The 24,534-nt window shown below is 41.1% G+C and overlaps 5 protein-coding genes across 6 annotated transcripts; 4 read left to right on the top strand and 1 right to left on the bottom strand.

Annotated features, from left to right (window-relative positions):
* The first annotated feature begins 40 nt into the window (after positions 1-40).
* LOC6562587 (protein ALP1-like) lies at positions 41-1,426 on the top strand. Its single transcript, XM_001988422.3, has 3 exons — positions 41-294; positions 351-463; positions 527-1,426. Exons 1-3 carry the CDS (start codon positions 58-60, stop codon positions 1,326-1,328), a joined length of 1,152 nt encoding a protein of 383 aa, XP_001988458.1. The 5' UTR covers positions 41-57; the 3' UTR covers positions 1,329-1,426.
* Positions 1,427-1,668: 242 nt separating this feature from the next.
* On the top strand, positions 1,669-4,021 carry LOC6562588. 2 transcript variants are annotated; one of them, XM_043214493.1, is made up of 5 exons: positions 1,669-1,992; positions 2,047-2,344; positions 2,406-2,801; positions 2,867-3,309; positions 3,367-3,938. In XM_043214493.1, the coding sequence occupies exons 1-5, from the start codon at positions 1,803-1,805 to the stop codon at positions 3,912-3,914; spliced, it is 1,875 nt and encodes a 624-aa protein (XP_043070428.1). In that variant the 5' UTR covers positions 1,669-1,802; the 3' UTR covers positions 3,915-3,938. The 2 variants fall into 2 exon arrangements, with proteins under 2 accessions (XP_043070428.1, XP_001988459.2); XM_001988423.3 differs by having other exon boundaries at positions 1,671-1,992; positions 3,391-4,021.
* A 494-nt stretch (positions 4,022-4,515) lies between these two features.
* On the top strand, positions 4,516-6,814 carry LOC116806258. Its single transcript, XM_032742481.2, has 5 exons — positions 4,516-4,805; positions 4,860-5,157; positions 5,219-5,614; positions 5,681-6,045; positions 6,180-6,814. Exons 1-5 carry the CDS (start codon positions 4,616-4,618, stop codon positions 6,755-6,757), a joined length of 1,827 nt encoding a protein of 608 aa, XP_032598372.2. The 5' UTR covers positions 4,516-4,615; the 3' UTR covers positions 6,758-6,814.
* On the bottom strand, positions 6,783-9,586 carry LOC6562590 (ATP-sensitive inward rectifier potassium channel 12). Its single transcript, XM_001988425.3, has 6 exons — positions 9,174-9,586; positions 8,896-9,073; positions 7,890-8,285; positions 7,707-7,813; positions 7,314-7,650; positions 6,783-7,248 (listed from the first exon to the last, which is right to left on the bottom strand). The coding sequence occupies exons 1-6, from the start codon at positions 9,404-9,406 to the stop codon at positions 7,174-7,176; spliced, it is 1,326 nt and encodes a 441-aa protein (XP_001988461.1). The 5' UTR covers positions 9,407-9,586; the 3' UTR covers positions 6,783-7,173.
* A 637-nt stretch (positions 9,587-10,223) lies between these two features.
* On the top strand, positions 10,224-24,036 carry LOC6561585. Its single transcript, XM_032736298.2, has 5 exons — positions 10,224-10,602; positions 20,111-20,972; positions 21,523-22,408; positions 22,929-23,187; positions 23,332-24,036. Exons 2-5 carry the CDS (start codon positions 20,168-20,170, stop codon positions 23,689-23,691), a joined length of 2,310 nt encoding a protein of 769 aa, XP_032592189.1. The 5' UTR covers positions 10,224-10,602; positions 20,111-20,167; the 3' UTR covers positions 23,692-24,036.
* The last annotated feature ends 498 nt before the right edge of the window (positions 24,037-24,534 follow it).

Here is a 24,534-nt window from a genome sequence, read left to right as displayed (position 1 = left end):
TTGCATGCTAACAGCTGTTGCTGCGAGACTGGCTCAACTTTTTGTTTACCACAGAAAATGAATTCACGCGCCGACAGAGCGTTTATGCTAAACTTTTTCCTGGATGAGGGTCTAGGTCCTCAACTGGCCGAAGCCGTACGACTGGTCACCGCTGAAAGTTCAATTGGTGCCCTAACCACAACTGTTAAGGCGAATGGTAATGAAACAGGGGCAGAGGATGAGATTGCGTCCATTTCGCGTTACCAAGATGATCAGTTCAAGGAGCAATTCCGTATGCAGCGCAGCAGTTTCGAGGTGAATATAAATGAACTAATTATACAACAATTATAATAATACAATTTTGCCAATAGACGCTGCTGCAGGTCATTGGGAATGCTATAGCCGGAGGGGAACAGCATCAACCAATTGGCCGAGTTTCGTTGCCCGAGAAACTTTTGTACACATTAACCCTGCTCAGTGGCGAGTATGATTTTGATTCGTTTACTTAATATTTTCTTTACTTTTCATAAACCAAAAACATTCGCAGAAAATCATTTCGCGAGGTTGGCATTAATTTTGCCATATCAAAGAGCTCGGGCCATGAGATTTTTCGTTGGGTCACCTCCGCCTTTGCGACGCTACTGCCACACTATGTGAAGTGGCCGGCAGATAATGTGTGCAGTGGCAGTGGCATTAGTAAACTGCCCGGCGTTGTGGGCGTCATCGATGAGTGCCGCATCCAATTGAAGCTGCCTGTACGCGAGGAGAACGGTCATTTGCACTATTCGTGGCTGGCTCTGCAGGCAGTGTGTGATGAGCGCAGTCGCTTCTTGGATGTGCACATCGATGTGCCCGGCAATCAGCAGTGTGTGCTGCTCAAGAGTGATCTCTTCGAGCGACTCATTGACGAGGAGTCGCCACTGATGCCGCCGCATAAGCATCTCGTTGGGGAAATGATGTATCCGCTGCTGCTCAATCTGATGACACCCTGTGCGGATAACAATGGCGAATTGACACCCTGCCACATACGCTACAATCAGGCGGTGCATTTGTGGAATGCGCCGGCAGAGCGTGCTTTTGCAGCGCTATTGTCACGTTTTCGACGTCTGGCATCTTTGGATGTTGGCACCATGGAGGTGGGTAGCATGGTGATATCGGCCACCTGCATGCTTCACAACTTCATATTGGACTGTGGTGAGCCAATTGAGGATGCAACCCTGGACTTTGATATGCTGCCAGATAATCAAAATAGTCTCGTCTTCGAGGAGCACGGACTGGTTAATTGGAAACACACATCATCGGCGCAGAAGAAACGCGATGGCCTCATAGCTAGTTTTATACGCAGCTAATATACACAATATGCATTATAGTCATATTTTAGGATTATCAAGATTAACTGTTTCATTTATTTTTCAGTATTTTTTATAGGTTGTAATATAATTGTATAGTTTCTATTATAAAAATCAGAATCCCTTGTGTTATTTACTTGATTACCTTCTTAATAAGTATCGATACGGTTATGCTACTGTCATTTTCTTCGAATTTTATTTAAATTTTGCGAAGATTTTGTAAAGTGTGGGCAAAAGTAAAACTGATAATTACGATAAGTCATTTAAATTTTTTAACTTGAGCTACGCGGGCATTCTGCGTAGGCAAACAAATTTCAAACAGCGAACTGAATTTGTTGCTAGCCGATGGAAATATTCGAAGCGATCTGGCAACTCTACAACTCGGTATTGGCAGTCAGTGCAAAGTTGCCGCATTCAACTGCGCATTCCCAGAAGAGTTTGATTTGAATTAGACAATCAGAAAATTTCATTAAAATGTATATAGTTTCAACGTCGAAGAAGACAATACTATCGGATTTTGCTGATCTGGAAACGAAGTCGACATTTCTACACGCCAATGGCGAAGCAACAGACTTCCAGTTCAACGCACAGCGGTGCGTCTTTGTGGAGGTGGACAAAAAGGCGGGCTTGACTGTGATGCGCATTAAGGAGAAACAAGAAAACGGTAAAGCGCAGGACAGATAAATAATGAATGATTAATAATAGCTTATATGGTTAGTTCCCGAAATACAGCGAGTGAGGAAATTGACCATTGAGAATGCCTATTCGGTTTGCTGTGCGAAAACTGCGTGCAATCAAATTGCCATCGGACAATCGAGTGGATTTGTGAAGCTGTTTAATTTCAGCACCGCTCAGCTGATACACAGCTATCCGGCGAATCAGTCGTCCAGTACGGTGCTCTATGTGGACTACAACTGCACGGATGACTACATTGCGGCGGTGCTCGAAGGTGGCCAGATCAACATCTATGGCACCAGGACCAAACAGAAGATGGAGTCGATTACCATTGATGAGTAGTGAGTAGAAATGATATTTGATGTTTTTATATTTTATGTATGACTAATCCTTTTAATAAAGCTCAACTCTGGCGCGCTTTCACCCCAGTAAGCGGTTCCACTTGGGCGTTGCCTCCTTTAAGGGCACCGTAACCGTGTATGATGTCCAAGCGAAGCGCTCGATCTTCCACCTGGAGGATGCACACGATGCACCGTGTCGGGATGTGAGCATGTGCAGTGGGCAGCCTTCGTTGTTAGTCACCGTTGGCTACGACTGCAAGATTAACATATTCGACATACGACGCAGCAAGGCGCAGGCGCCATCGGGTCGCTTGGAGTACACGCATCCAATGTCAACGGTGGCATTGAGCGAGTGCGGCACCTACTTCTGTGCCGGCAACCTGAAGGGTGAGCTCGTTTCCTACGATATGCGCAGCACCAAGGCACCCTTGGCAGTGCGTTCCGTTCACGATGGCTGGTAGGAGGGTGATTGTATTATCTTTTAATATTCCAAATAATCAGGCAATTTGATTTTGCTTTCAGCGCCGTCACTCGATGCGCCTTTGTGCCAACACCGACTGAGGAACAGCAGAGCAGCAGCTTCAGTAGCTCAAATAGTGTGACTATGGATGTGGGCGGCTGCAAGACGGTAAAAGTGGAGCCAATGCCCCATGATGAGCTACGCAAATCGATTTCCGCCAATTTGCTACTCACCCAGCAGCAGTTGGACTCTTTGGCAACACCGAAAGCAGCTCGCCAGACGCGTGATTCATTTTGTGATTTTTTGGATGCACAAAGACCACACGACTTGAATCGCATGTCCACGCAGATGACAAAGACAACGAAATCGACGCGTGATAGCTTCGATTGGGAGTCGTTGCAATCGAAGGCAAATAATGAGGAACTGCGACAGACTATTTATCAGAACGGTTGTGGTCTCAGCTCCTTGGATAGCGCTGCTAGCTCCACAGCTGATTCGCTGCAACGTGAGTAGTTTATAAACAAACTTGAGTACGGAGTTGTATCTTTGGTTGTTCATAAAGTCACACAGCTATTATCTGTTACAGAAACACTCAGCGGCTCCTTGGGAGAGGGCAATAATATTTCGGTAGATGCCAAATTGAAGAGAATAATTGAGGCGGATGAGCAGGATGAGTTAATTGAGCAATCGGTCAACTGTTCGGCAACAAGCAGCAGCGCTGCCAGCGATAAGGCGAATCCACAGTTGGCGGATATGGAGCTATCGGCACCCACCAATCTGTCCTCGAATACATCGCCGGGTAAGGAGCGTGCAGAGGAGCACCCACAGGAGCAGGATGAATTAGATGATCGTTTCGCTAAGCTGGAACGCGAACTAAAATGGTCAGCTGAGAAAACCAGATTTACCACATTCTTTTGGGTCGCCAAATACTGGAATCAGCAGCTGGAGAAAACACAGGATACATGTAATGCCATAAATCAGCTGCTGCAAAGAGATCGATTTGCAAACAATTATTTTGCTGTGCAGAAGAAAAACGAGATGCTCAAGCAACAACTGAAGCAATTAATCAGCAGGCAGGAAATGAAGGGCGATAAATCTGTCAATGCTTGAAGCATTTATTAAATTATAAAAACAAAAAAATTATTGTTATAATGTTACCTTAATTATTGTGCATAATAAATGAGCAGACTCAGCTGTTGGTTTTTGTGTGTGCGAAATTCTATATACAATTATTCATTTCAGTCGACAGATAATTTTGATGCAGGAATAACTTATATTCTACCGAAAACCCATTTCTTGCCCACTGGCAAATATACAAGTTCCCAGGTATTATTTGCCTCAAGTGACTGAATTTGCTTCTGTTTTGATGCTGACCATTATCTACTTGTTTGGCACATCCTCTTCTCCTAACATATTAAAAGTATTAAATACTTTCCTCGAATAATCGTCTATAAATGTCTCCAAGTAACGCGGACATCCAGCAGACTTCGCGATGATTGGTCCGCATATGTCTGTATATGCAAGAACACTTCTTATGCGTGATTCTGAGATGCCCTTCGAAACGATCCAACGCATATTTAGCTTTCGCGCAAGTTTCGCAGACATTGTATTCAATATCTATGTTTTTCTTGATCGATTTCAAACAGCGATTTCATATAGCAAACTGAATTTGTTGCTAGCCGATGGAAATATTCGAAGCGATCTGGCAACTCTACAACTCGGTATTGGCAGTCAGTGCAAAGTTGCCGCATTCAACTGCGCATTCCCAGAAGAGTTTGATTTGAATTAGACAATCAGAAAATTTCATTAAAATGTATATAGTTTCAACGTCGAAGAAGACAATACTATCGGATTTTGCTGATCTGGAAACGAAGTCGACATTTCTACACGCCAATGGCGAAGCAACAGACTTCCAGTTCAACGCACAGCGGCGCGTCTTTGTGGAGGTGGACAAAAAGGCGGGCTTGACTGTGATGCGCATTAAGGAGAAACAAGAAAACGGTAAAGCGGAGGGCAGATAAATATTGAATGATTAATAATGGCTTTCACGTTTAGTTCCCGAAATACAGCGAGTAAGGAAATTGACCATTGAGAATGCCTATTCGGTTTGCTGTGCGAAAACTGCGTGCAATCAAATTGCCATCGGACAATCGAGTGGATTTGTGAAGCTGTTTAATTTCAGCACCGCTCAGCTGATACACAGCTATCCGGCGAATCAGTCGTCCAGTACGGTGCTCTATGTGGACTACAACTGCACGGATGACTACATTGCGGCGGTGCTCGAAGGTGGCCAGATCAACATCTATGGCACCAGAACCAAACAGAAGATGGAGTCGATTACCATTGATGAGTAGTGAGTAGAAATGACATTTGATGTTTTTATATATTATGTATGACTAATCCTTTTGATAAAGCTCAACTCTGGCGCGCTTTCACCCCAGTAAGCGGTTCCACTTGGGCGTTGCCTCCTTTAAGGGCACCGTAACCGTGTATGATGTCCAAGCGAAGCGCTCGATCTTCCACCTGGAGGATGCACACGATGCACCGTGTCGGGATGTGAGCATGTGCAGTGGGCAGCCTTCGTTGTTAGTCACCGTTGGCTACGACTGCAAGATTAACATATTCGACATACGACGCAACAAGGCGCAGGCGCCATCGGGTCGCTTGGAGTACACGCATCCAATGTCAACGGTGGCATTGAGCGAGTGCGGCACCTACTTCTGTGCCGGCAACCTGAAGGGTGAGCTCGTTTCCTACGATATGCGCAGCACCAAGGCACCCTTGGCAGTGCGTTCCGTTCACGATGGCTGGTAGGAGGGTGATTGTATTATCTTTTAATATTCCAAATAATCAGGCAATTTGCTTTTTGCTTTCAGCGCCGTCACTCGATGCGCCTTTGTGCCAACACCGACTGAGGAGCAGCAGAGCAGCAGCTTCAGTAACTTAAATAATGTGACCATGGATGGGGAGCCAATAGCAATGACCCAGCAGCAGTTGGACTCTTTGGCAACAGCGAAAGCATCTCGCCAGACGCGTGATTCCTTTTGTGATTTCTTGGATGCAAAAGGACCACACGGCATGAATCGTATTTCCACGCAGCTGACAAAGGCATTGGTAACGCGACGTGATAGCTTCGACTGGGAGTCGTTGCAACCAAAGGAAGAGCGACAGACCATTAATCAGAACGGTTCCGGGCTCAGCTCCTTGGATAGCGCAGCCAGCTCCACAGTTGATTCGCAACGTGAGTAGTTCCAGTAAGATGGAATATCTGTAAGAGTTTTGTATAGATATTGAGGACTTTCACTTAGACCCCACCTCATACCTATATTATATAATATTTAGATTATTTTTTAACAAAGCTTAATTATTTTACAGTGACGGTTAGCGGACCATTGCAAGATCGTAGTAATATTTCCGGAGATGCCAAGCTGAAGAGGATCTCCGAGGTCGAGGAGCACATTTCGGTGGCGAACGACAGCATTGGCAACGACAAGGAGTATCCACAGATGGCGGATGCAGCACAAAAGCAACGCCTGCGCATGCTACCATCCAGTCGGAACAGTACACCACATCATGTAGCTGCCACAGCAACTCAGGCGGCAACCTTGCAGTTGCTGCCAAAAACATCCAGCAATGAGTCCTCGAATGGCGAAAATCGTGTGCAGCTGGATAAGGAACAGGCCGAACAACGGAAGCGGATGGATGAGCGTTTCGCCAAATTGGAACGCGAACTCAAAGCGTCGGATGAGCAAACCAGGTGTCTCCTATTTACTGAGGTCAAAAAATACTGGACTCAGCAGCTGGAACACACCAAATATGTACATGATGCCCTCGAGCTGCTTCTGCGAAGCGATCGCGTCATGAACGACTTCAATGCAATGCAGCAGGAGAACGATTTGCTCGAGGCGCAAGTGGCGCATCTACTCCGTCAGCAGGGATCTGGCAATGCTTAACGCAAATATTATATTAAAATTTATATAAATGGTATATTTATGTTTATTATTGTTTAATTGTGCATAATATGTGGCATATCTGTGGTAAATACTTTTAATAAGTCAAGTTTCCTATTGTTTAATATCCTTAAGATAATATATTCAGTATGCTGTATTCTATGCTACAATTTATTAGATTGTTCAATTAAGGTTTAATAATGCTGCAAGTGGAGGTTGAATAAAATGCATACAAATGTTGTTAATAGTTCATAAATTAAAGAACAACAAATTATACTGTTTGGTAAAGATTGTTAAAATAAATAGTAATAGTAAATAGTAAATAGTGTTAGCAACAATTAATTCTGTTTTTCTGGTCTTGATTTCAGTATATATGTGATTTTATAAGTTATATATTGATTGTGTATTTGCATTAGATGTTACTTTCTGTATGCCAATTCTAGCTGCTTCTGTTGCAACTGCTCGGCCGGCGTCAGCTTGACGGGCATGTCCACCTGTCCAGTGGCAGGAAGCAAGTATGAGTTGTGGGTGAGTTGTGTTTGAGAAAACCCATACTTACCGATATGGTCGTATTGAAGTTCTCGTAGTCCACAAAATATCGCTCATTGGCCGCATCGTAATGGATAATGTTGACGAAACGCTGACCCCAGAATATCTCGCGCGGCACAAACGAGGTCTTCGCCTCGGTCCTTTGTGCTGTCGTCGGTGATGTGCCCACAATTGTCACGTACAGCTCAAATTGTGCGGCATTAAACTGCTTCGCATTGCTGAGGTGATAAAGTGGACTTGTCTCATCGATGGCATGGCACACAAGGTCCGGCCAGACAATCAGCTGCTCCCCGTTGCCCTCCAGCCGCAACTGCGTGTGCGTCTTAATTAGCTCGCCCTCACGTGTACTGCAAATAATATCAAATTTATAAATATATATATAGTTTTTAGTAGCCTGACTCACGGTTTGTCCACAATCACGTAGACGCGTATTTTGGACTCGATGGATTGTTGTTGGCGCAGATCGCAAACGCGAAACAACAAACAAAGTTTGCCGTCGCGATAACAAATCTGAAATGCAAATATATAAAATATATATATTCATTATTCATTCAGTGGAGAGATAATTAAAGAACTTTTGACTTACCACTGCCTTGTCGCTAAACTTCAGCTTGGTTAATTGTCTCGCTGGTCGCGCCGTTTTCGCATAGATAATGCTAATCATGATTCCCTCAATGCCTGCGGCGCACATCATTTGCATGACGAAGAGGAAAATGGTTTCGGGGCATTCCTCGCTGGCGTATTTCTCACCAAAGCCCAGCGTCGTCTGCGTCTCAATCGAGTAGATCATCATGGCCACAAAATTGGTTACACCATAAATGCATGGATCGTTGCCTTCGCCCAAGCGCTGACCACTAATCGGATCGAAAATAAAATCGCCATGCGAATAGGCGACCATATAGCAGAGTACGCCAAAGAAGATCCAGCTGATAAAGTAACTGCCCACAAAAATTGTCAGCATATATTTCCACTCCATTTCGATCTGTGTATCGAAAGTATGATTAACAAATGCAATTATGCATATTATTATTATTATTATTATATATTATTAATTATACATTATGCAACCAGGTACAATTGTTGTTACATGTTTGGTTTGTTTGTTAAATTAATGTGTTTATTTTTAGTAAATGCCAAAACCAAAACGACTGACAAAAAAATGCAGTTTCGAAAATTGGCGCCTAAGAGCCGTTATTCATTTTCATTTGCAATTCGACTCACAAGTTATCGATTTGTCGTCGATTGCAGTTGATCGTTATCAGTTTTTCAATAGTGATGATGGAATTTAACTTTGTTTAGCCCAAGAGTAAAATGTTTGTTACATGTTTTGTTTGTTTAAATTTTGTTAAATTAAATTTTGTGAGTTTATTGGTTTTTATTAGTATATGCGATTATGCTAAATGTTAAATGCTAAATGTTACACGCTCGCTTTCGATTGCTTTTGGCTTGGGAATGTGTTTGACTTTCGTCGGCGATTCGTTGGCCAATTCATCCAATTTGCGCTGAATACTGGGCGTTATGTTATATATATTCGATCGCTCAGACGCAGTTAATTGCGCTTTCGTTGCCCTCTGGCCGAACATGGTTCTTACCAGCGTGGTGATCGCATCCCGCATATAGCGCCACGACTTCTCCGGTATCCGCCGGAACAAGATATTCTCATGTCCATTCTTATCCATCACCCGATGATTGCTGCGACGCAATCCATCTGCATCCGCATCGGGACTCAGCTCAATGGAGCTGCCCGCCCAGTCCAGCGTATAAGGAAAGCTGGAAAGAAACAATGGAAATGTTTGAAAATGAGCATATCTTGGGGAAATAAATTATTAAATTAGTTGTTGTTGTTGTTGTTTTTGTTGTTGTGACCCACTTTTGCACGCTGCGCGTCTCAAATTGATCGGGCGACGTCTGCTTGGATTTACGTCGCCGAGAGCAATTTGGACTCTCTGGATAGTAGTCAACTTCTGCGTTATCATTGACCGTCTCCTTTTCGGGGCAGCGCGACAAGGGTCGTGGGGGATCCAGTGGCCTTGGCTTCACTGGCATCGATGTGGATCGTTTCATTTCAAGCTGTTCCGTTGCCGTTGCCGGCACAGCGCTCATTGTTCTGCTGCTGCTGTCCACGCATCAACTGTGAAATACTAGCAGATTCTCTTCCCGGAGATTCTCTGTATAATTGTCAATTTGCGTTTTAATTTCAATTGAATTAGATTGCAGTTGAAGACGACGGCGAAGACGAAGCAGTCGCTGCTCAACAACTTGTCTGACTGACTGACCGAATGACACTGAATCGCTTTACAAATTACACATCTTTCCTTCTATTCAAATATGTATGTGTGTGTGTGTGTGTGTGTACTTTAATTTATTTATTTTCTTCATCTTGGGCCTGAGTGACAACTGTTTGTTGTGCATCCATACCCCGTGGAGATTACTTTGTCAAAAGTTATGTCTCCCTATATATAGTTGCCCACATATTTGTTCTACGAGCAAATATCTTCATAGCTAGGCAGCACTTAATGCAAAATTGTAGCTGACAAGCTAATCAGTCTTCGCTGTTGTTTACACAGCGCCAGCGCTGATATCTGCAATCACACAATTCAAGCTTTGAATATGCGCGCGCATGACAGAGTTGCCAGTGATCCTAAGCGGATTGTTATCGATAATGATAAACTGCACGTGTGTTTAAATTGTTAATAATACAAATTTTTATTATTAAATCAACCAATATTATGCCAATTTAAAATTGTTAATTATTATTCAGTCACATTAGGAATGCCCATAATATTAAAAAGTAGAAACTATCGCACAAATATCGATAAATGATGCTTGGCCACAGCCAACTTCACCTTGTGACAGTAGTGTGTGTGTTAGTGACACAAACGAGAAATAATTGGAACTCGTTGCACGCGCGTATCTCGTAGTCTTCGCACGGTAAAGCTCTTAGTTGCTTAATTGAGATACGTCTTCTTCGTTGATTTAGTGAAAATTGCCTAAATTGATGAAATATCCAAAACGATCGTTTTCAAGTGCACACTTATTTAACTGTGCACAAGTGCAATAATCGCGTACGCGTTGTGTTTGTTAAACAAGCATCAAATATCTAAATACCAATTGAGAAGTGAGCGAAAAAGAGAAAGAAGATAACTATGTGCAAATGTTTGTGTGGCAGTGTTGCTATTGTTGTTGTGGCCAGCTAAATTTATGAATTATGCTTAAAATACAATTTCAATAAAAGTTGCCAACAAACCAGAAAAATATCATAACTGCGACAAAAAGTAGCAAGAGCAGCGATTAAACAGGTAAATAATTGACGGCAACAGCAAAAATGTTCACACTAATCTGGGTTTTCATATATATGCCAGAAATCATTGATAAATTCATTTAATGTTTTTGTGAATGTATATATTTAAATAAGTATCTGTTCATACTTTATGTATATAAATGTATTTGTAAGTATCTATAAGTGTGTATATATAGTGGATTTGTGTCGCCGTTGCGTTATTTCGTTGTGCCCAAAAGAGATACGATATTCCCAGAAACGCATTTTCTAATTTAGACCGATTTCCGAGAAGTGACAGACAGCCAAGCAGCGAGCCAACAGCAGCAGCAGCTCAACAAGACCAACAACAATGCACACACACACACAAACACACTACATGTACACATTCATACTCTCGCGTCAGTGCTGCGCACTTTTGGCCAGTAAAAACAGCCATTTTTGTGATACAAGATATACATTTTTATTGTAGGAAATATAATTGAAGATTATATGAGTTGTTCACAAATATATTTTATTCATAATATGTTATTTATCAGGAGAGCGCAATATTTATATTTTGTTTTATTACTACAGATTAATGTATTTAATAATTGGCTCATCATTTACATGGGAAATTATCAATAAAAAAAGCTAGATTAAAATACAAAGAAACAAATACATTAATATGAATGTTGAAAATTATATAAAAACGCAGAAAAAAATAGTACATTTACAAAAAAAAGCAACAATTTTCAAGCCAGAGTAATGTCGAATATGACAACACTGTTTCGCGCTCACACAGAGCGACTTAACAACAGCAAAAGCAAAAACAACAGCACAATAGCCAAGCAGCATTTGTGGGCAACGGGAACGCGGCAAGTTGGCGGGTGCTGATGTTGGCAGCTGCTGCTGCTGTAGTTGTTGTGGCGGCTATTGAATGAAATGCTGCTACGGCTGCAAACATTTAACACCAAGCTGAAGCTGTCTTCTCACACACAACAGAAAACAAGGCATGGCAGCGTGAGAGAGACAGAGTGAGTGAGAGAGAGACTTGAGTCAATTCGGCTGAAGCCATACTTCATACACGATGATATTTTTCGACGACTTACCCTTCACAAGAAAAGGTGTTATTAACTTTGTTGTTGTAATGCATACACACACATATATATATATATAGTCTCTGTTGTGTGTGTGCACTTTTTCGATCATTCTTGGTAAAAGCTGGTTTTGACCAGCTTCTTCCGCTCATTTCCTTGAATTTATGTATTAAAACTTGAGTGCGTTCTGTTTTTTTTTTAATAGCTTTTCATGTGAAACTGAAATTGTTTGCGGTGAAAAAGAAAAAAGGATAAGTGTAATTTGGGCGTTGTTTAATTGGCTTGTCTAGATACGCCCTCGGGGTGCAAACCGCTTTTGGCCAAAATGCCAAATTATGCTGCAAAAATACACTTAAACATATCGTGTATTTGTATAATGAGCATCTGAAATAAGTTTAAAAAAAGGACTCAAATATATTTTTTGTAGTTTTTTTTTTAAGAAACCAACAATTTAGAAAGTATTTTAACAATTTGTATATTGTAGTCAAAGATGTGTTATTCGTAAATGCTGTCCAATACCTTATTAGGTGTGGTTGCTTAACTTGAACATGTCTTTTTTCCGCTGACAAGCAAGCGGAAATGTCAAAAAATATACATTTTCAGCATTATTTTGTTGTCCATTAGTCATGAAAAAAAAGTCGACTGTGTGAAAAATAAATACAAAAAAAAAAAACAATTTTTTTTTAACTTCCTTTAATTACTCCAATTTCAATTTGGGTTTTCGCGAAAATCTTGATTGTGAGTAAGTGCTTTGTGCACACTATTTTCGCTATACTCTTTGTGGCTGAGAGATATCATAATCGCAGCCACGCATAAACACAATAAAGATTGCTCGTTCTCTCCCTTTCCCTCTGTCTGTCTCTGTCTCTCTCTCTGTGGTTCCTCTCCCCATTGACTTACGCTCAGCTGTGGCTATTGTTATTACCTTCTATTGTATAAGTGTTTGTTATTCGATTAATGTGCAGATTTCGTGGAAATTTAATTTGATTTATGTGTGCATGTGTGTGTGTGTGTTTTTGGGTTTTTATTTTTCTAATTTCTTTGTGCCTTTCATTTGGCGCTCATTGTTAATTGTTCGCGTGAACTTGTTCAATTGAAACGCCGCAATGCCAAAAGTGAAATGTGTGCAAAACACTCAATTTTTATTCATTTGATTGTTTACTATTTGTATTTATACCTAGGGGGGGACCTAGTTATAGTGCTTAATGTTATTGAAAAGGTGAAACAACGATATTGTTATTTGATTATTTTATTTGTTTGCTTTTCGGAAACCGGTTAATTATGGGACTTGTTTATTTGTTGGTTTCTTCATTTTTCTTGTCCATAATTTGTTTCGGTTTTCAACTTCATCTTTGTCACTTTTGTAAGATTTTCGATAGAAGATGTCGCCCTAATCTACATTTGCTTGACAGAGTTTGTCTAGTTACTTGGCACACCCATTGACACCCCCCTAACCCCCTTAAGCAACTAGTTCAGTTATCTAAGCTCTCTCTCTCTCTCTATTTCTCTTTCTTGTCACTGTTTGCTCCTCTTCGCTTCCTTCTCTTGTCTGTTGTGCACATATTTGCCTTCGATTTCCATGGAAAACGAAGCGCTTTTGATTGTTCTCGGAATTATTTCTGCTTTCAACTTAACAACGCTCTTTGTGCTGTGTGTGTGTATGTGATAAGCTCTGTAAGCGTGTGTGTGTTTATTCACGTGAATACTATCAGAGGCCGGACTCGTTAACAATTGTGATTTTCATGTGAACTGTGTGATAATTAAAAGTCATTCTACTAATAACTCTTATGGTGCAATTTCTATAGTTTTTGAGTAATTTTTTTTTAAGAATGAACTTAGTCCTATAATAATACGTTTAGCTTTGTTCTTTTATACTTGAGGCTGCAAGTTCCCCTGGGTAGATAACACACACACACACACATGTACGTCCTCTATATTTATGTATTGAGTACAAGTAATTTAATTATGCTGAGTATTTTATAATTTGCTGATATTCTTTTGCCTATCAGCTTCCGGTCGAAGTCGTCTCAATCGTCGTAATCGCTATATTTATTAATTTAATCGTTGCCATTGTTGCTGTTGTTGTAGCACTAATAAAAAGTGCTGATTGTTGACATTTGTGGAGTGCAGGAAACGAAGGTAACTTCAAGAAATATAATACATTACCTTATTTGGCGATTTGCAAGTGTTTTGTTTGTTTGGAACCTACCTCAATATGAGGCAGAATATGTGCAGTTTTCAAGAATACGTTAAGACGGTCTATTGGAAGTATTTTTGTACAGATGCAGTCAAAATTGTGGTAGTGTTAGTACTAGTACTATTTGGAAAACGTTAATAAATAGTTAAAACGTTAAATATAGTTTAAAAATTATGAACATTTTATTTAAACACAAGCAATCAATACTAAACATAAGTAAACATTAAATTAAATTGCTATAAAAATGTTAACAAAAAATATTAAAGAGCCGGTCAAAATAATAGTAGTGCAATAATTGTGTTTTCTCAGCTTTCCCTGCAGTTAAATAGGATATGATATACTAAATTTGTCTCGATTTTCAACATTCTATTTTATTAAAATGAGCCATATTCTGATTAAATGCAATGAGAAGCAGCACTACTATTATTTTGACCGCAAATGTATATATTTATGTATGTGTGTTTATGTAGAAAACCGTTTGACAATGATTAAATACATTTCCTATTGGGTATTCTTATTTCCTAGGAGATGATGATATTCATCAAGAGAGGAGAAAGATAACCAGTTAAAATGACAATGTATCTGTTAGTAAATCATTAAAGCAACATTTTATATCATATGCATATTTTCTATCACACGCTTTATCCACAGTCAATCTATTTGGAGCCTATCTCTGTGAAGCGAGCTTAAAGCTCTGCTTTGTCTTTGTCTCTTTTCCGTGCTCAAGCAAGCACCGTTATGTTTTTTGTCTCTCATCCGCTTATGTTCATAATTTGTAACTCAGCATATAAGCCACACACATACAAACAAATTGCAAAACTTCTCAGGTCAGCGAGCGTATGTATGTGTGTGTGTAGTTTATCTAACTTGTATCTAAACATTGGCGTACGCAGCAACCTTGACGTCGGCAGACCTCCCCCTCCCCCCCCCCCACCAACCCTTGCAACTGGACTAAAAGTGTAGCAAATTAAGTTGAAATTTTCGTTAGTGCTTTCGTTTAATCAGAAAACAACAACCGCTGTGTGTGTGTGTGTTGTGTGTGTGTGCGTGCGTGTGCATATGTGTGTTGGTTTACTGCTGCATACCTTTAAACAACTTCATGACTTCACCACCCGTAGTATTAGCGTGTATGTGTGTGTGTGTGTACTCATATATTACATACATTCATACATGCTTTCCAAGAATAGGTTGTGTGCCTATGTGTGTGTATGTGTTGTATTATTGTGGATTTATCATGAGAGCCTTTTCTACGAAATGTTCGCCACTTTTCACAGTCGTGTTAATCTTATAATGCGTCTTATTAATATTTTTATTGCAGTACACATGAACTTAATTTCTAAAATGCCATTGTACATTGTACCCGTCGTCGTCGTACATAAAATATTTACATTGAAAATTTATCCGCGTCGTGTGTCGCTGATAACAACGCGACTGTCCAAAATTCGCGATAAAAATTTGAAAGTGAAAGAAAACAAACCATTAATGCTCGACTATGCGCATTCCCTGTAAATATATGTCAACAAATTGCACTACTGAATACCGCAAGTGCGGAGTTTAAAAAAAAAGATCGTTAAGCTTGAATGAGATTGCTCCTGGGAATAACCACATAATAATAAACACCTTGTGCCACCCTGTTGTCTACGTAACACTGCCACCTAGTATAAATAGGCGGATAGTGTGTATGTGTGTGTGTGTATGTGTACATTCATATCTATGGTATGTACAAATACACACGTTATTTATAAACAATGGTATCTAATGGGAATTTGATTTGATTATTTTTACTGTTTGACGCTGTGTTTACCTACGTCAATGAGAGATTTCTCCAAGTATTTCAATAGCAATGGCCAAATCTGAAGCATATCAGTCACGGCGAACCACATGATAAGCATACGCAGAGAGCAGCAGAGAGAGCGTGACGGCTATAGATTAAAATTGGCAAAAAAAAACTCGCCGTGGGTGAGATAGAGAGAATAATTTCGTTGGAAATGCTAATTAAATTGGCATATAAATGCCGAATTGCCATGAGAAAAGTTTGTGTTCATCATGCTACTATAATTTCGAGTGAAGCGCAATGAATGAAGGAGGAGGAGGAGGAGCCACAGCAAATATTTTTCGTCATAACGAGGGAGCGCGGGGGCAAGCAAAATAAAAACGTAATAAATAATTCTCATTTTAATTTTCTTACGAAAAATACATCTAAATAAAATACACTTTCTCAGGCCGTGCACACCGTGTCGGCTGTACCCACCTTCGCCCCTCCCTGTGTCCCTCTCTCTTTCCACTGCCTGTCGTTCGTGCGCTCCTTTGGCACTTTGTGCTTTGTTGTTGCTGTGGTCGCTTTGTGCTTTGCATGTGATTTTGTTTTCAAGCGAAGTTCATTTGCGAATTCCAAGTAACTGCAAAAAGCGAAAAACAAAATGAACAACAAAAAGAAGAAGACGGCGAAGACGTGGAAGAAGAAGAGCCGGAGTCAACGAGAAGCAGCGGCGGCAACCAAAAAGTAATTGAATTCGCTTTAAATCCTACGCCCGTCTGTCTGCCTGTCTTAAATCGTCTTTGTTGTCTCCCCATAGTCCCTCTCCCTCCTCCGCTCTCCCTGCACCAATGTCCACAGTTGAGGTTGCTTCACATTGGGTTGTTGAAGTTGACTTTGTCTTTTAAGTTTTCAGCGATTTTGCACTTGCTGCTGCCTTGCTGACTAACTTCATCCCACTGTGCCTCGTTCTTCTTATCGAGCAGCTCCTTCTGCTGTCCGCGCGGACCGTAATTCTACTCACTTCATTTTGTTGTGACAATTTCAGCGTAAAAACCTGACAATAGGCAGCATCAGCAGCTAACAAGAGTACTTTACTTTTCCCATTCAAATGGGCTTTTAAATACATCCAGAGGGGAATGGGGGTGGGGAACGGGTGGTGAATTGCTTTCAGTTACTTCACTTTAAGTATTGTTGCTTTCAGTTTTATTTTATTTTTCATTTTTGCTATTTTGAATTGGAAAAGTTTTGTCAACTTTTTCCCTAGCAACTTTTCAACTTAACTCTTACTAGTTTTGAACTGCAGTTTGTTTTGGCTATACATTTTATTTAATTTATTTATGCATTTTACAATGATTCAATAAGCGATTTGCAATGATTTTTTGTAATCTTTTAATTCTAATTAGCATCAGTGGTGAAATACTTACAGGTGGTTATGAGTAAAAATTGCGCATTGATAATAACTTTCGACAAACGTGCACCTTTTCCAATAGAGGAGGAGTTTGCTGTTAAACGTTTATCAAGGTTTTTTTATTACCACGAACCAGTTATGTATTAGATCATTATCTGTATTTGGACTTCTGATGAATTTTGTCTGCAGCACCACTTACAGCAAGAAAAAAAACGCCAAGCTGGCTGCTAAATGCACATAGGGAACTCGTTGGGCTGCTAGCTGCTGGGGAAACGAAGCTCGTGCCTCGCATATCGCCTCACACCTTGCTGTACAACAGTGAACCCCATCCTGTGACTCATGCCTACCTACCTACTTAGCTTGTAGAACGCACATCATTGTTGTCGTTGCTGCTGGGCTATGCGGTTTTATCTGTTCCCTCACTCTTTTCTCTCTCTCTCTCTCCCTGTGTATTTAAACTTCAGGTTTCCATTGAAAGTTTTGAAGCCATGCGGGTCTGCCAAGCACACGACTGGATTTCATCATTGGCGTAAATATAGTCGTGTTCCAATCTGTTTTATCTGTGTGTGTGTGTGTGTGTGTGTTTGGGGCTTTTGTAAGAAATTATCAATACAAAATGTATGGTGTCATATGAATGTCGTATTCTGTACCTGATTCATTGATCGAGTGCGATTAAACGATCGTGCAAACCGAATGCATTGAGAAAGGTCGCTGCCATTTGTGGGTATGTATGTGTGTGCAAGCATTCACGTGCTTCTGCCCATAGATGGCGCCACAGTGTATAGCTAGCGAGCTAACGGTGCTTTTTTCTGTTATTCATTCAATTTGTATTTTCAACTAAACGCTTGAAAGCATGTTTAATTACATTTTTTTTGTTGCTTTTGCTTTCCGCTGCACATTGATTGAATTCTGGCTAAAAACGTTTTAATCTGCCAAAGCTTTTGGCTCGTTATTTGTGTGTCGCATTTCCGGGAAGTGAACTATAAAGCTTCTCAGCCCCAAATGGATTTTCCCCTTAAAGCTGGAATACGTTGAATTTTTTTTATGTACAATTCTTTTAATTTTGAAATTAAATATATGAATTGTTTAATGTGGTCTATTTTGCAAAGTTACGGCTGTGGTTGGCATTGGGGAAGGGGCGGGGGAAATTGTGGGTGAAAATTCCGGGAAATCGAGTGCGCAAGAAAGCCATAATTATGAATGTAGCAGTAATTACGCTGCAAATTGTTTAAAACTTAAGCTGCACCACTTGGCAACCAATTAGCGATAGCCAATTGTCGATTTCTGTTGAAAATGCAATTAAATGATGTCAGAATTGGCTGATGATGATGAACTTTTGAAGGCTACAATTAAACGGATAGCATCGCATAAAACAGTTTTAAGCTTCAAGTGAAAAACGATTTTAAAATAATGTTAGTTTTAATGTGCAATTAATAATTAAAATTGCCCATTATGAACACGAATTGTTATTTGCAATTCCGTTAGAATAACTTGTTGCGAAGCTAACAAACGAGAATAAACCTGGCAAGCAACACGTGTAACTTTTTCATGATTGCATCACGAATGGTGCAATTGTCATTGCTTATCGCCTGATTGGTGATCTAATTGTTCCGCAGAATTACCAACCATTACTAGGCAAAATAGTTTTCACCCTGGCAACAATTTCAGCAGGTCCATTTTTTTTTTTGGGTTTTTTTTTTGTTTGGAGGTGGTCAACTTAATCAAATGAGTCATTAGAGACGATGTCTGTATCTGTGCGTGGCAAGTCATGCCAAGCGGTGTCTGCCCTTGGCTCTGGAGGCATGACGCACTACCCATTACCTAGGAATTTTGCTGAATATCAGCGATAAGGATTCCACATTGTTGTTACTCAGCAACTACAAACACAAAGCGGAATAGTGTTTAACAATATTTTCAATGAATCTCAATTCTCTTGGATTACTTGTAAACTTGAATGCGACTCCCGAGTTGTGCAGGGTATTTTATTATGCGGACGTCTTCCATTACGAATGTCAATGATTGTGAAATTAGCAACGCATATCAACACTGACCCAGAAAATGAGCGATAGAAGAAGAGTACAACAATAATAATAAGAATAAGTATTATTAAGAAAAAACGTGAGCGCATTGATTTCATTCTTGGTAGGGGGCGAGTGAGGGGTGGGGTGCCGCACTTTATGCTCTTGTCTAAATATAGCTCATATAGGGTGTGTGTGAGTCTGAGTGTGTGTGCTGGAGCCGAAGCGTGGGATTGCTATGTACGACGCCATTGTTTTTGACCTGGAAGGGAGGGGGTGGTTTCCATTCCTTGGAAGCATCGGCATCGCAGCATGAGTCAGTTTTTAGGCGCTGGAGTTGTTACCAAGTGCTCTGTGTGTGTGCATGTGTGTGCGTGCGTGTGCGTCGGCGTTGGCGTCAGAAAAATGCAAATGGTGTGTGGGGGAGATGCTTGCGGGGGAGGGGAAGGGAATTTATGTGGAAGTGCATTAAATTGCTCAATGACCGCAAAGCTGGAATGTGATGGGGGGGGTGACACACGCAATTTAAATTCGTCTCAAGTCGAGTAATTAAGTCAGCAGTAGCCAAGTTAAGCAGGCAGCTGCTGCATTTGCTGGGGGCGCGTTTGTTACTGTAGGTCAAGACATTTCACACTCGCTTTACAGTGTTGAGAATCGCGTGGATTGCTGTGGGAAAGTGCTCGAAAAGGGCATAGCTAATAAATTATATACGGAACTCTATTACGAATTTTGTATAGCAACAATGAAGAAACTTTAATCAATTCAAAATAATGTGGCAGTTATTTAAGTTCACTCAGTACATTTCATTGGTGTAAACACATATACATTGCTGTTAATTGACATGTGCGAATGTTAATAAGTTTCCAGTGGAAACAATGCGTAATGCTAATAAAATAAACACGTCATTAACATTAACAACTGTTATGTTGGCTAACAGTGAAACCAATGCGATTTGCTTATTCCAATGACTAGGTGGCCATGCTTTTGCCGAAAAAAAAAACTGGCAACGCTAAACAACTGTTTTAAGGAAACATTCACTAATAATTACAATATTCTCTTTAACTTGCAGTAGTTTGGACGGATCTGACTGAGAGAAAGAAAGAGAAAGAGAGAGAGAGAGCTTTCAATGGGTCATCAATTGAGCAAGCAAAGTGTCGTCGTTGCCAGCAGCAAAAGCAAAAGCAAGGAGAATAACAAAAATCAAGCGAATTTGGAACAGGAACAGGAACAGGAGCAACAATTGCCAGCTACAAGAATCAGTTTGCAAGGATTGACGCCTACAGCTGAGGAGGAGGAGCAGGAGGAGGAGGAGGTGGAGGCGTCGTCAGCCGAGGTGCGACAAATCATAATTAAAATACAATTGGCCAAAATGGAGAATGGCAATGCTGGCAATGGGAATGGGAGGAGTGTGGAACAGGAGCAGCAGCAGCAGCAGCAACCACAACAACAATTGCCACTTGCTACGGGAGGCGTCGCAATGTCTGCGGATACGCTCAATGCAAATGACCAAATTGTGAATGTTGAAATGTTGACACTGGCAGTGGCAACGGGAGCGGGGAGTTCAGGTGCGATTCGAACTGCTGGCAGTCTAACGGAAGCGCCCGAAACGAACGAAAGACGACAACAACAACAACAACTCGTGAATAACAATTTCGCGGAAAGCGTTGTGTCGGCGTCGACTGCGGTCAAAATGCTACAATTGTACGAAGACGGTAACGCCGACGCTGACGCCGACGCCGATGCGAACGACGACGATGAATCGGAAATGGAAGCCACGATGTTGTCGTCATTGCTGCGTCGGCGTCGCCCCAGCACAAGCAGCAGCAGCATCAGCGCTAACGGTGCCGAAGGCGTCGATTATTGCGAGGTGCTCGAACCACAGCCGCCAGTCAACGAAATGTTGTCGAGTGGAGCACAACAACGCGCGCAAGGTAAGCAGCAGCAGATAAGCAAATAGAGCAATTACGAATGCGAATTCTACGTGTGTGTCTGTGTGTGTGTGTGTGAACATTCATATATATGTGCGAAAAAGAAGGGGTATAATAAAGTTGTGCAAATAAATAAATGTGACAAGAGCAGTGGCTGGCAGCAGGCCGTTAAAGGATTATAAGCACAATCAGTGTTTGAAAATGTGTCTTAGTTTTTAAAATGCCATAAATATTATAGATAAATCAAGAACAAATATATGTGCATATTCTCAGAAGAATTTCAAAAGCAAAACAAAATATAATGTATATAGATATATTATAGATATATTATGAATGACGGCAGACACTTTGAAGAATTTTAATGTTTCTAGGAAAAACAGGGCAAATTTAATTTGTAAGCGTTTGGGATTTACTTGGGAATTTACCAAAAATGTGCTGCATGATAAACATTAAATGAAAAAAAAAAAAACAAATTAAGTGAAATGAAAATAAATTGTAAATAAAATAAAAATAAGCCAATTACTAATTATATATTTATATATTTTTTCTGCAGCGCCCAGCAGCAGTGGTAACAGCTGTTGCCGCAGTCGCAGCAGCAAAACTTTGCCAGCACAAGGAGCAGCAGCAGGTGGAGGGGCTGAAGCGGGGGCAGCAGCGAGCACAACAAAGCGTCGCTGTTGTAAATGTAAATGTCGCGATGCTTTGCGCGGTCTGCGCGGCATGCTCGAGTCCAGCAAGGACAAAAAGGACACACAAGCAGCAACAGCAGCAGCAGCTGCTGCCGCTGCAACTGCAACTCTTTCAACATCGTCGCGCAGCAAGACACGCCACATCGCCGCCGACAGACGTTCAACGCCGCCAACGCTAAGCGTCGCTGCAGCAGCGGAGCACCGTCGGCGTCAACGCAACTCGGTGGCAGTTGCAGAGGTCAGCCAAGTGGCAATTTGGGCATCGCCCGTCATCATAAGGATCAGTTCAACGCAGCCGCAGCAGCAACTGGTCGTGGAAGCCGCCACAGCAGCAGTGGCAACCAATTGCGGTTTCACGTCGACGACGACAACGCCCCTGGTCACCGTGGGGGGCCACAATATACGAGTGGTGGATGCCGCCAACATGTTGCCGCCGCGAGAACAATCTTCTTCCGAAAACGCATCGGCATCCGCCGGCGTCGCTATGACTCCGTATGGTGCTGGGATGCGAGTACATTCCCAGATTGATTTCATGCATTGTCTGGTGCCCGATCTTGAGCGGATCTTCAACAGCAGCTTCTACTGGGGCAAAATGGATCGGTATGAGGCGGAACGCTTGCTCGAGGGTAAACCTGAGGGCACATTTCTGTTGCGCGATTCCGCACAGGAGGATTTCCTCTTCTCCGTCACATTCCGCAAATACGGACGGACACTGCACGCCCGCATCGAGCAGAGCGGCCACAAATTTAGGTGAGTCAATAGCTGTCCCTATCTCTCTCTCTCTGGCTTTCTCCTTTGGTGAATGACACATACAGTTGCTATCAAAATAATAGCACCACTGCAACATTTTTCCTTTCAAATGCAAAAACAAAGCATTCGTTTTTTTTTTTTTAATATAAATGTTGATTTATAATGTATCCTCCTCGCAATTTTTTCCATATACATGTAGATATATATTTATTGTTGTTAATTTGAAAGTCTTCTTCCACTTTTAAAAAACATTTTCACAAGTTCCCTAAACTTGAACATTTAAAAAATTGGACACATTTGAAGACATTTCTTGTGAGAGTGGTGCTATTATTCTGTTCGCAGCTCTGCCTTAATTGGCTTTTAAGTTTTGATTGAACGTCAAATTCATGCTTATTAATGGGATTTACCAGCTGCTGTTTCCATCCCAGAGTGTAACTTTAAGCACAGGTGTCATTCAACCTAATTTTTGAATCATTTTGTGACTTTCTGACTAATTGCTGAAATTTGTCATCGATTGCAGCTTCGATTGTCATGATCCTTGCGTGTTTGCTGCGCTAACTGTGACTGGTCTGCTGGAGCACTACAAGGATCCGTCGTGCGTGATGTTCTTTGAGCCGTGTCTGACGATGCCGTTGCATCGCCGGCAGACGTTCTCGCTGCAGCAGCTGGCGCGTGCCACAATTGTCTCGAATACCACATACGATGGCGTCAGTCAGATGGAGCTGCCCGATCGCCTCAAGAGCTATCTGAAGGAGTATCACTATAAGCAGAAGTTGCGCGTTAAACACCTACTGCGAACACCCTACTATACCGACATATAGTCCACGGGCACAGCGGCGACGGTGGCAACAGCAACAGTAACAACAGCAACAACAACAACCGCAGCAACAGCTGCAACAAGAAAAAAGCTACTAGTTGCACAGGTGGTTGATGTGGTGCCACCGATGCCACCGCCACCGGCGGGCTTTGCCTACTACGAGGAGGCGGATGATGATGTGGATCTGGATGATGATGATGATGATGATGATGATGCGGTCAACATACGTGTCTCATACGTGCAGCATGCTGCAGTTGTGGCACAGTTCAGGCAGTGTGGCACATCAACAACAGCTGCCACTGCCACTGCTGCCAGTCGTCGTCATCAGCCGTTGCAGCAGCAACTGTTTCAGCTGCCCAATCGCATGGCTGCCGCATTTGGTCGCATGTCCGCCAATCTCAATTGTTATCAGCCCGTCACAGCTGCAGCCGCGTCGCGCAGCAGTTGCAACAAACGTGCCGCCTGATCCTGAAAAACCAAAAACCAAAACAACAATTGCAACTACAACTACACCTACAACTAGAGACAATCCCAGTGCGTCGTGGGCCGAAAGCAGCCTGCAAAAAGAAGAATGCGGAAAAAACAAAAACATAAAAATACAAATAATCAAAAGTGTTTTTAGGAAATGCAAGTAGAGCATAAAGTTAACCATAAGTATTATAGAAATTCAAACTGAAAGATCCTCTGTCTCTATACATACATATATGCATATGTATTATTATCCAAAATCGAACTCGCTGCGCATTTGTTAACAAACAATTACAAAACAGTTTTGAACAAGTATTTTAGTGATGCAATTTTAAATTTAATTGAATTTGTTAAAGTATTTTTATAATCTGTATATTGAATCATGCTATTTATTTAAATATTTTACCATAATTGAATTTAAATTATATATGTACATATGGAATCCCCTTCCAACACCCCTCCCCCCACAGTTAGATATATATTTATCTAGATATTATATACAAATTAAAATAGCGTACAACTCTCATTAGCCAAATTGCAAGTTTGTAATATTGTTTTACATTTATATATATATATATATATTTATATTTAAATATATACATCAAATAGTATTTTATTTATTTATTCTAATTATAAACCGTGTGGCTGCGCTTCAATAACTATATTTTAATTTTCACATTATGTGCTGATGCCAAGCAAATTGTAAATATGAAATACGATAAATAAGCATTAGTTTATATTCAAATACTCCTATTAGGTGGTTGCTGTTAATCGTAAATATTATTATTATAAATATACATACTATATATGTACAATATGCAGTTGTTTCAATACCTTATAC

This window comes from Drosophila grimshawi, unplaced genomic scaffold, assembly GCF_018153295.1.
Source record: "Drosophila grimshawi isolate 15287-2541.00 unplaced genomic scaffold, ASM1815329v1 contig_1377, whole genome shotgun sequence".
NCBI lineage: Eukaryota > Metazoa > Arthropoda > Insecta > Diptera > Drosophilidae > Drosophila > Drosophila grimshawi.
Note: the sequence above shows the minus strand (reverse complement) of the source record. Positions and strands in the feature narration are given on the sequence as shown.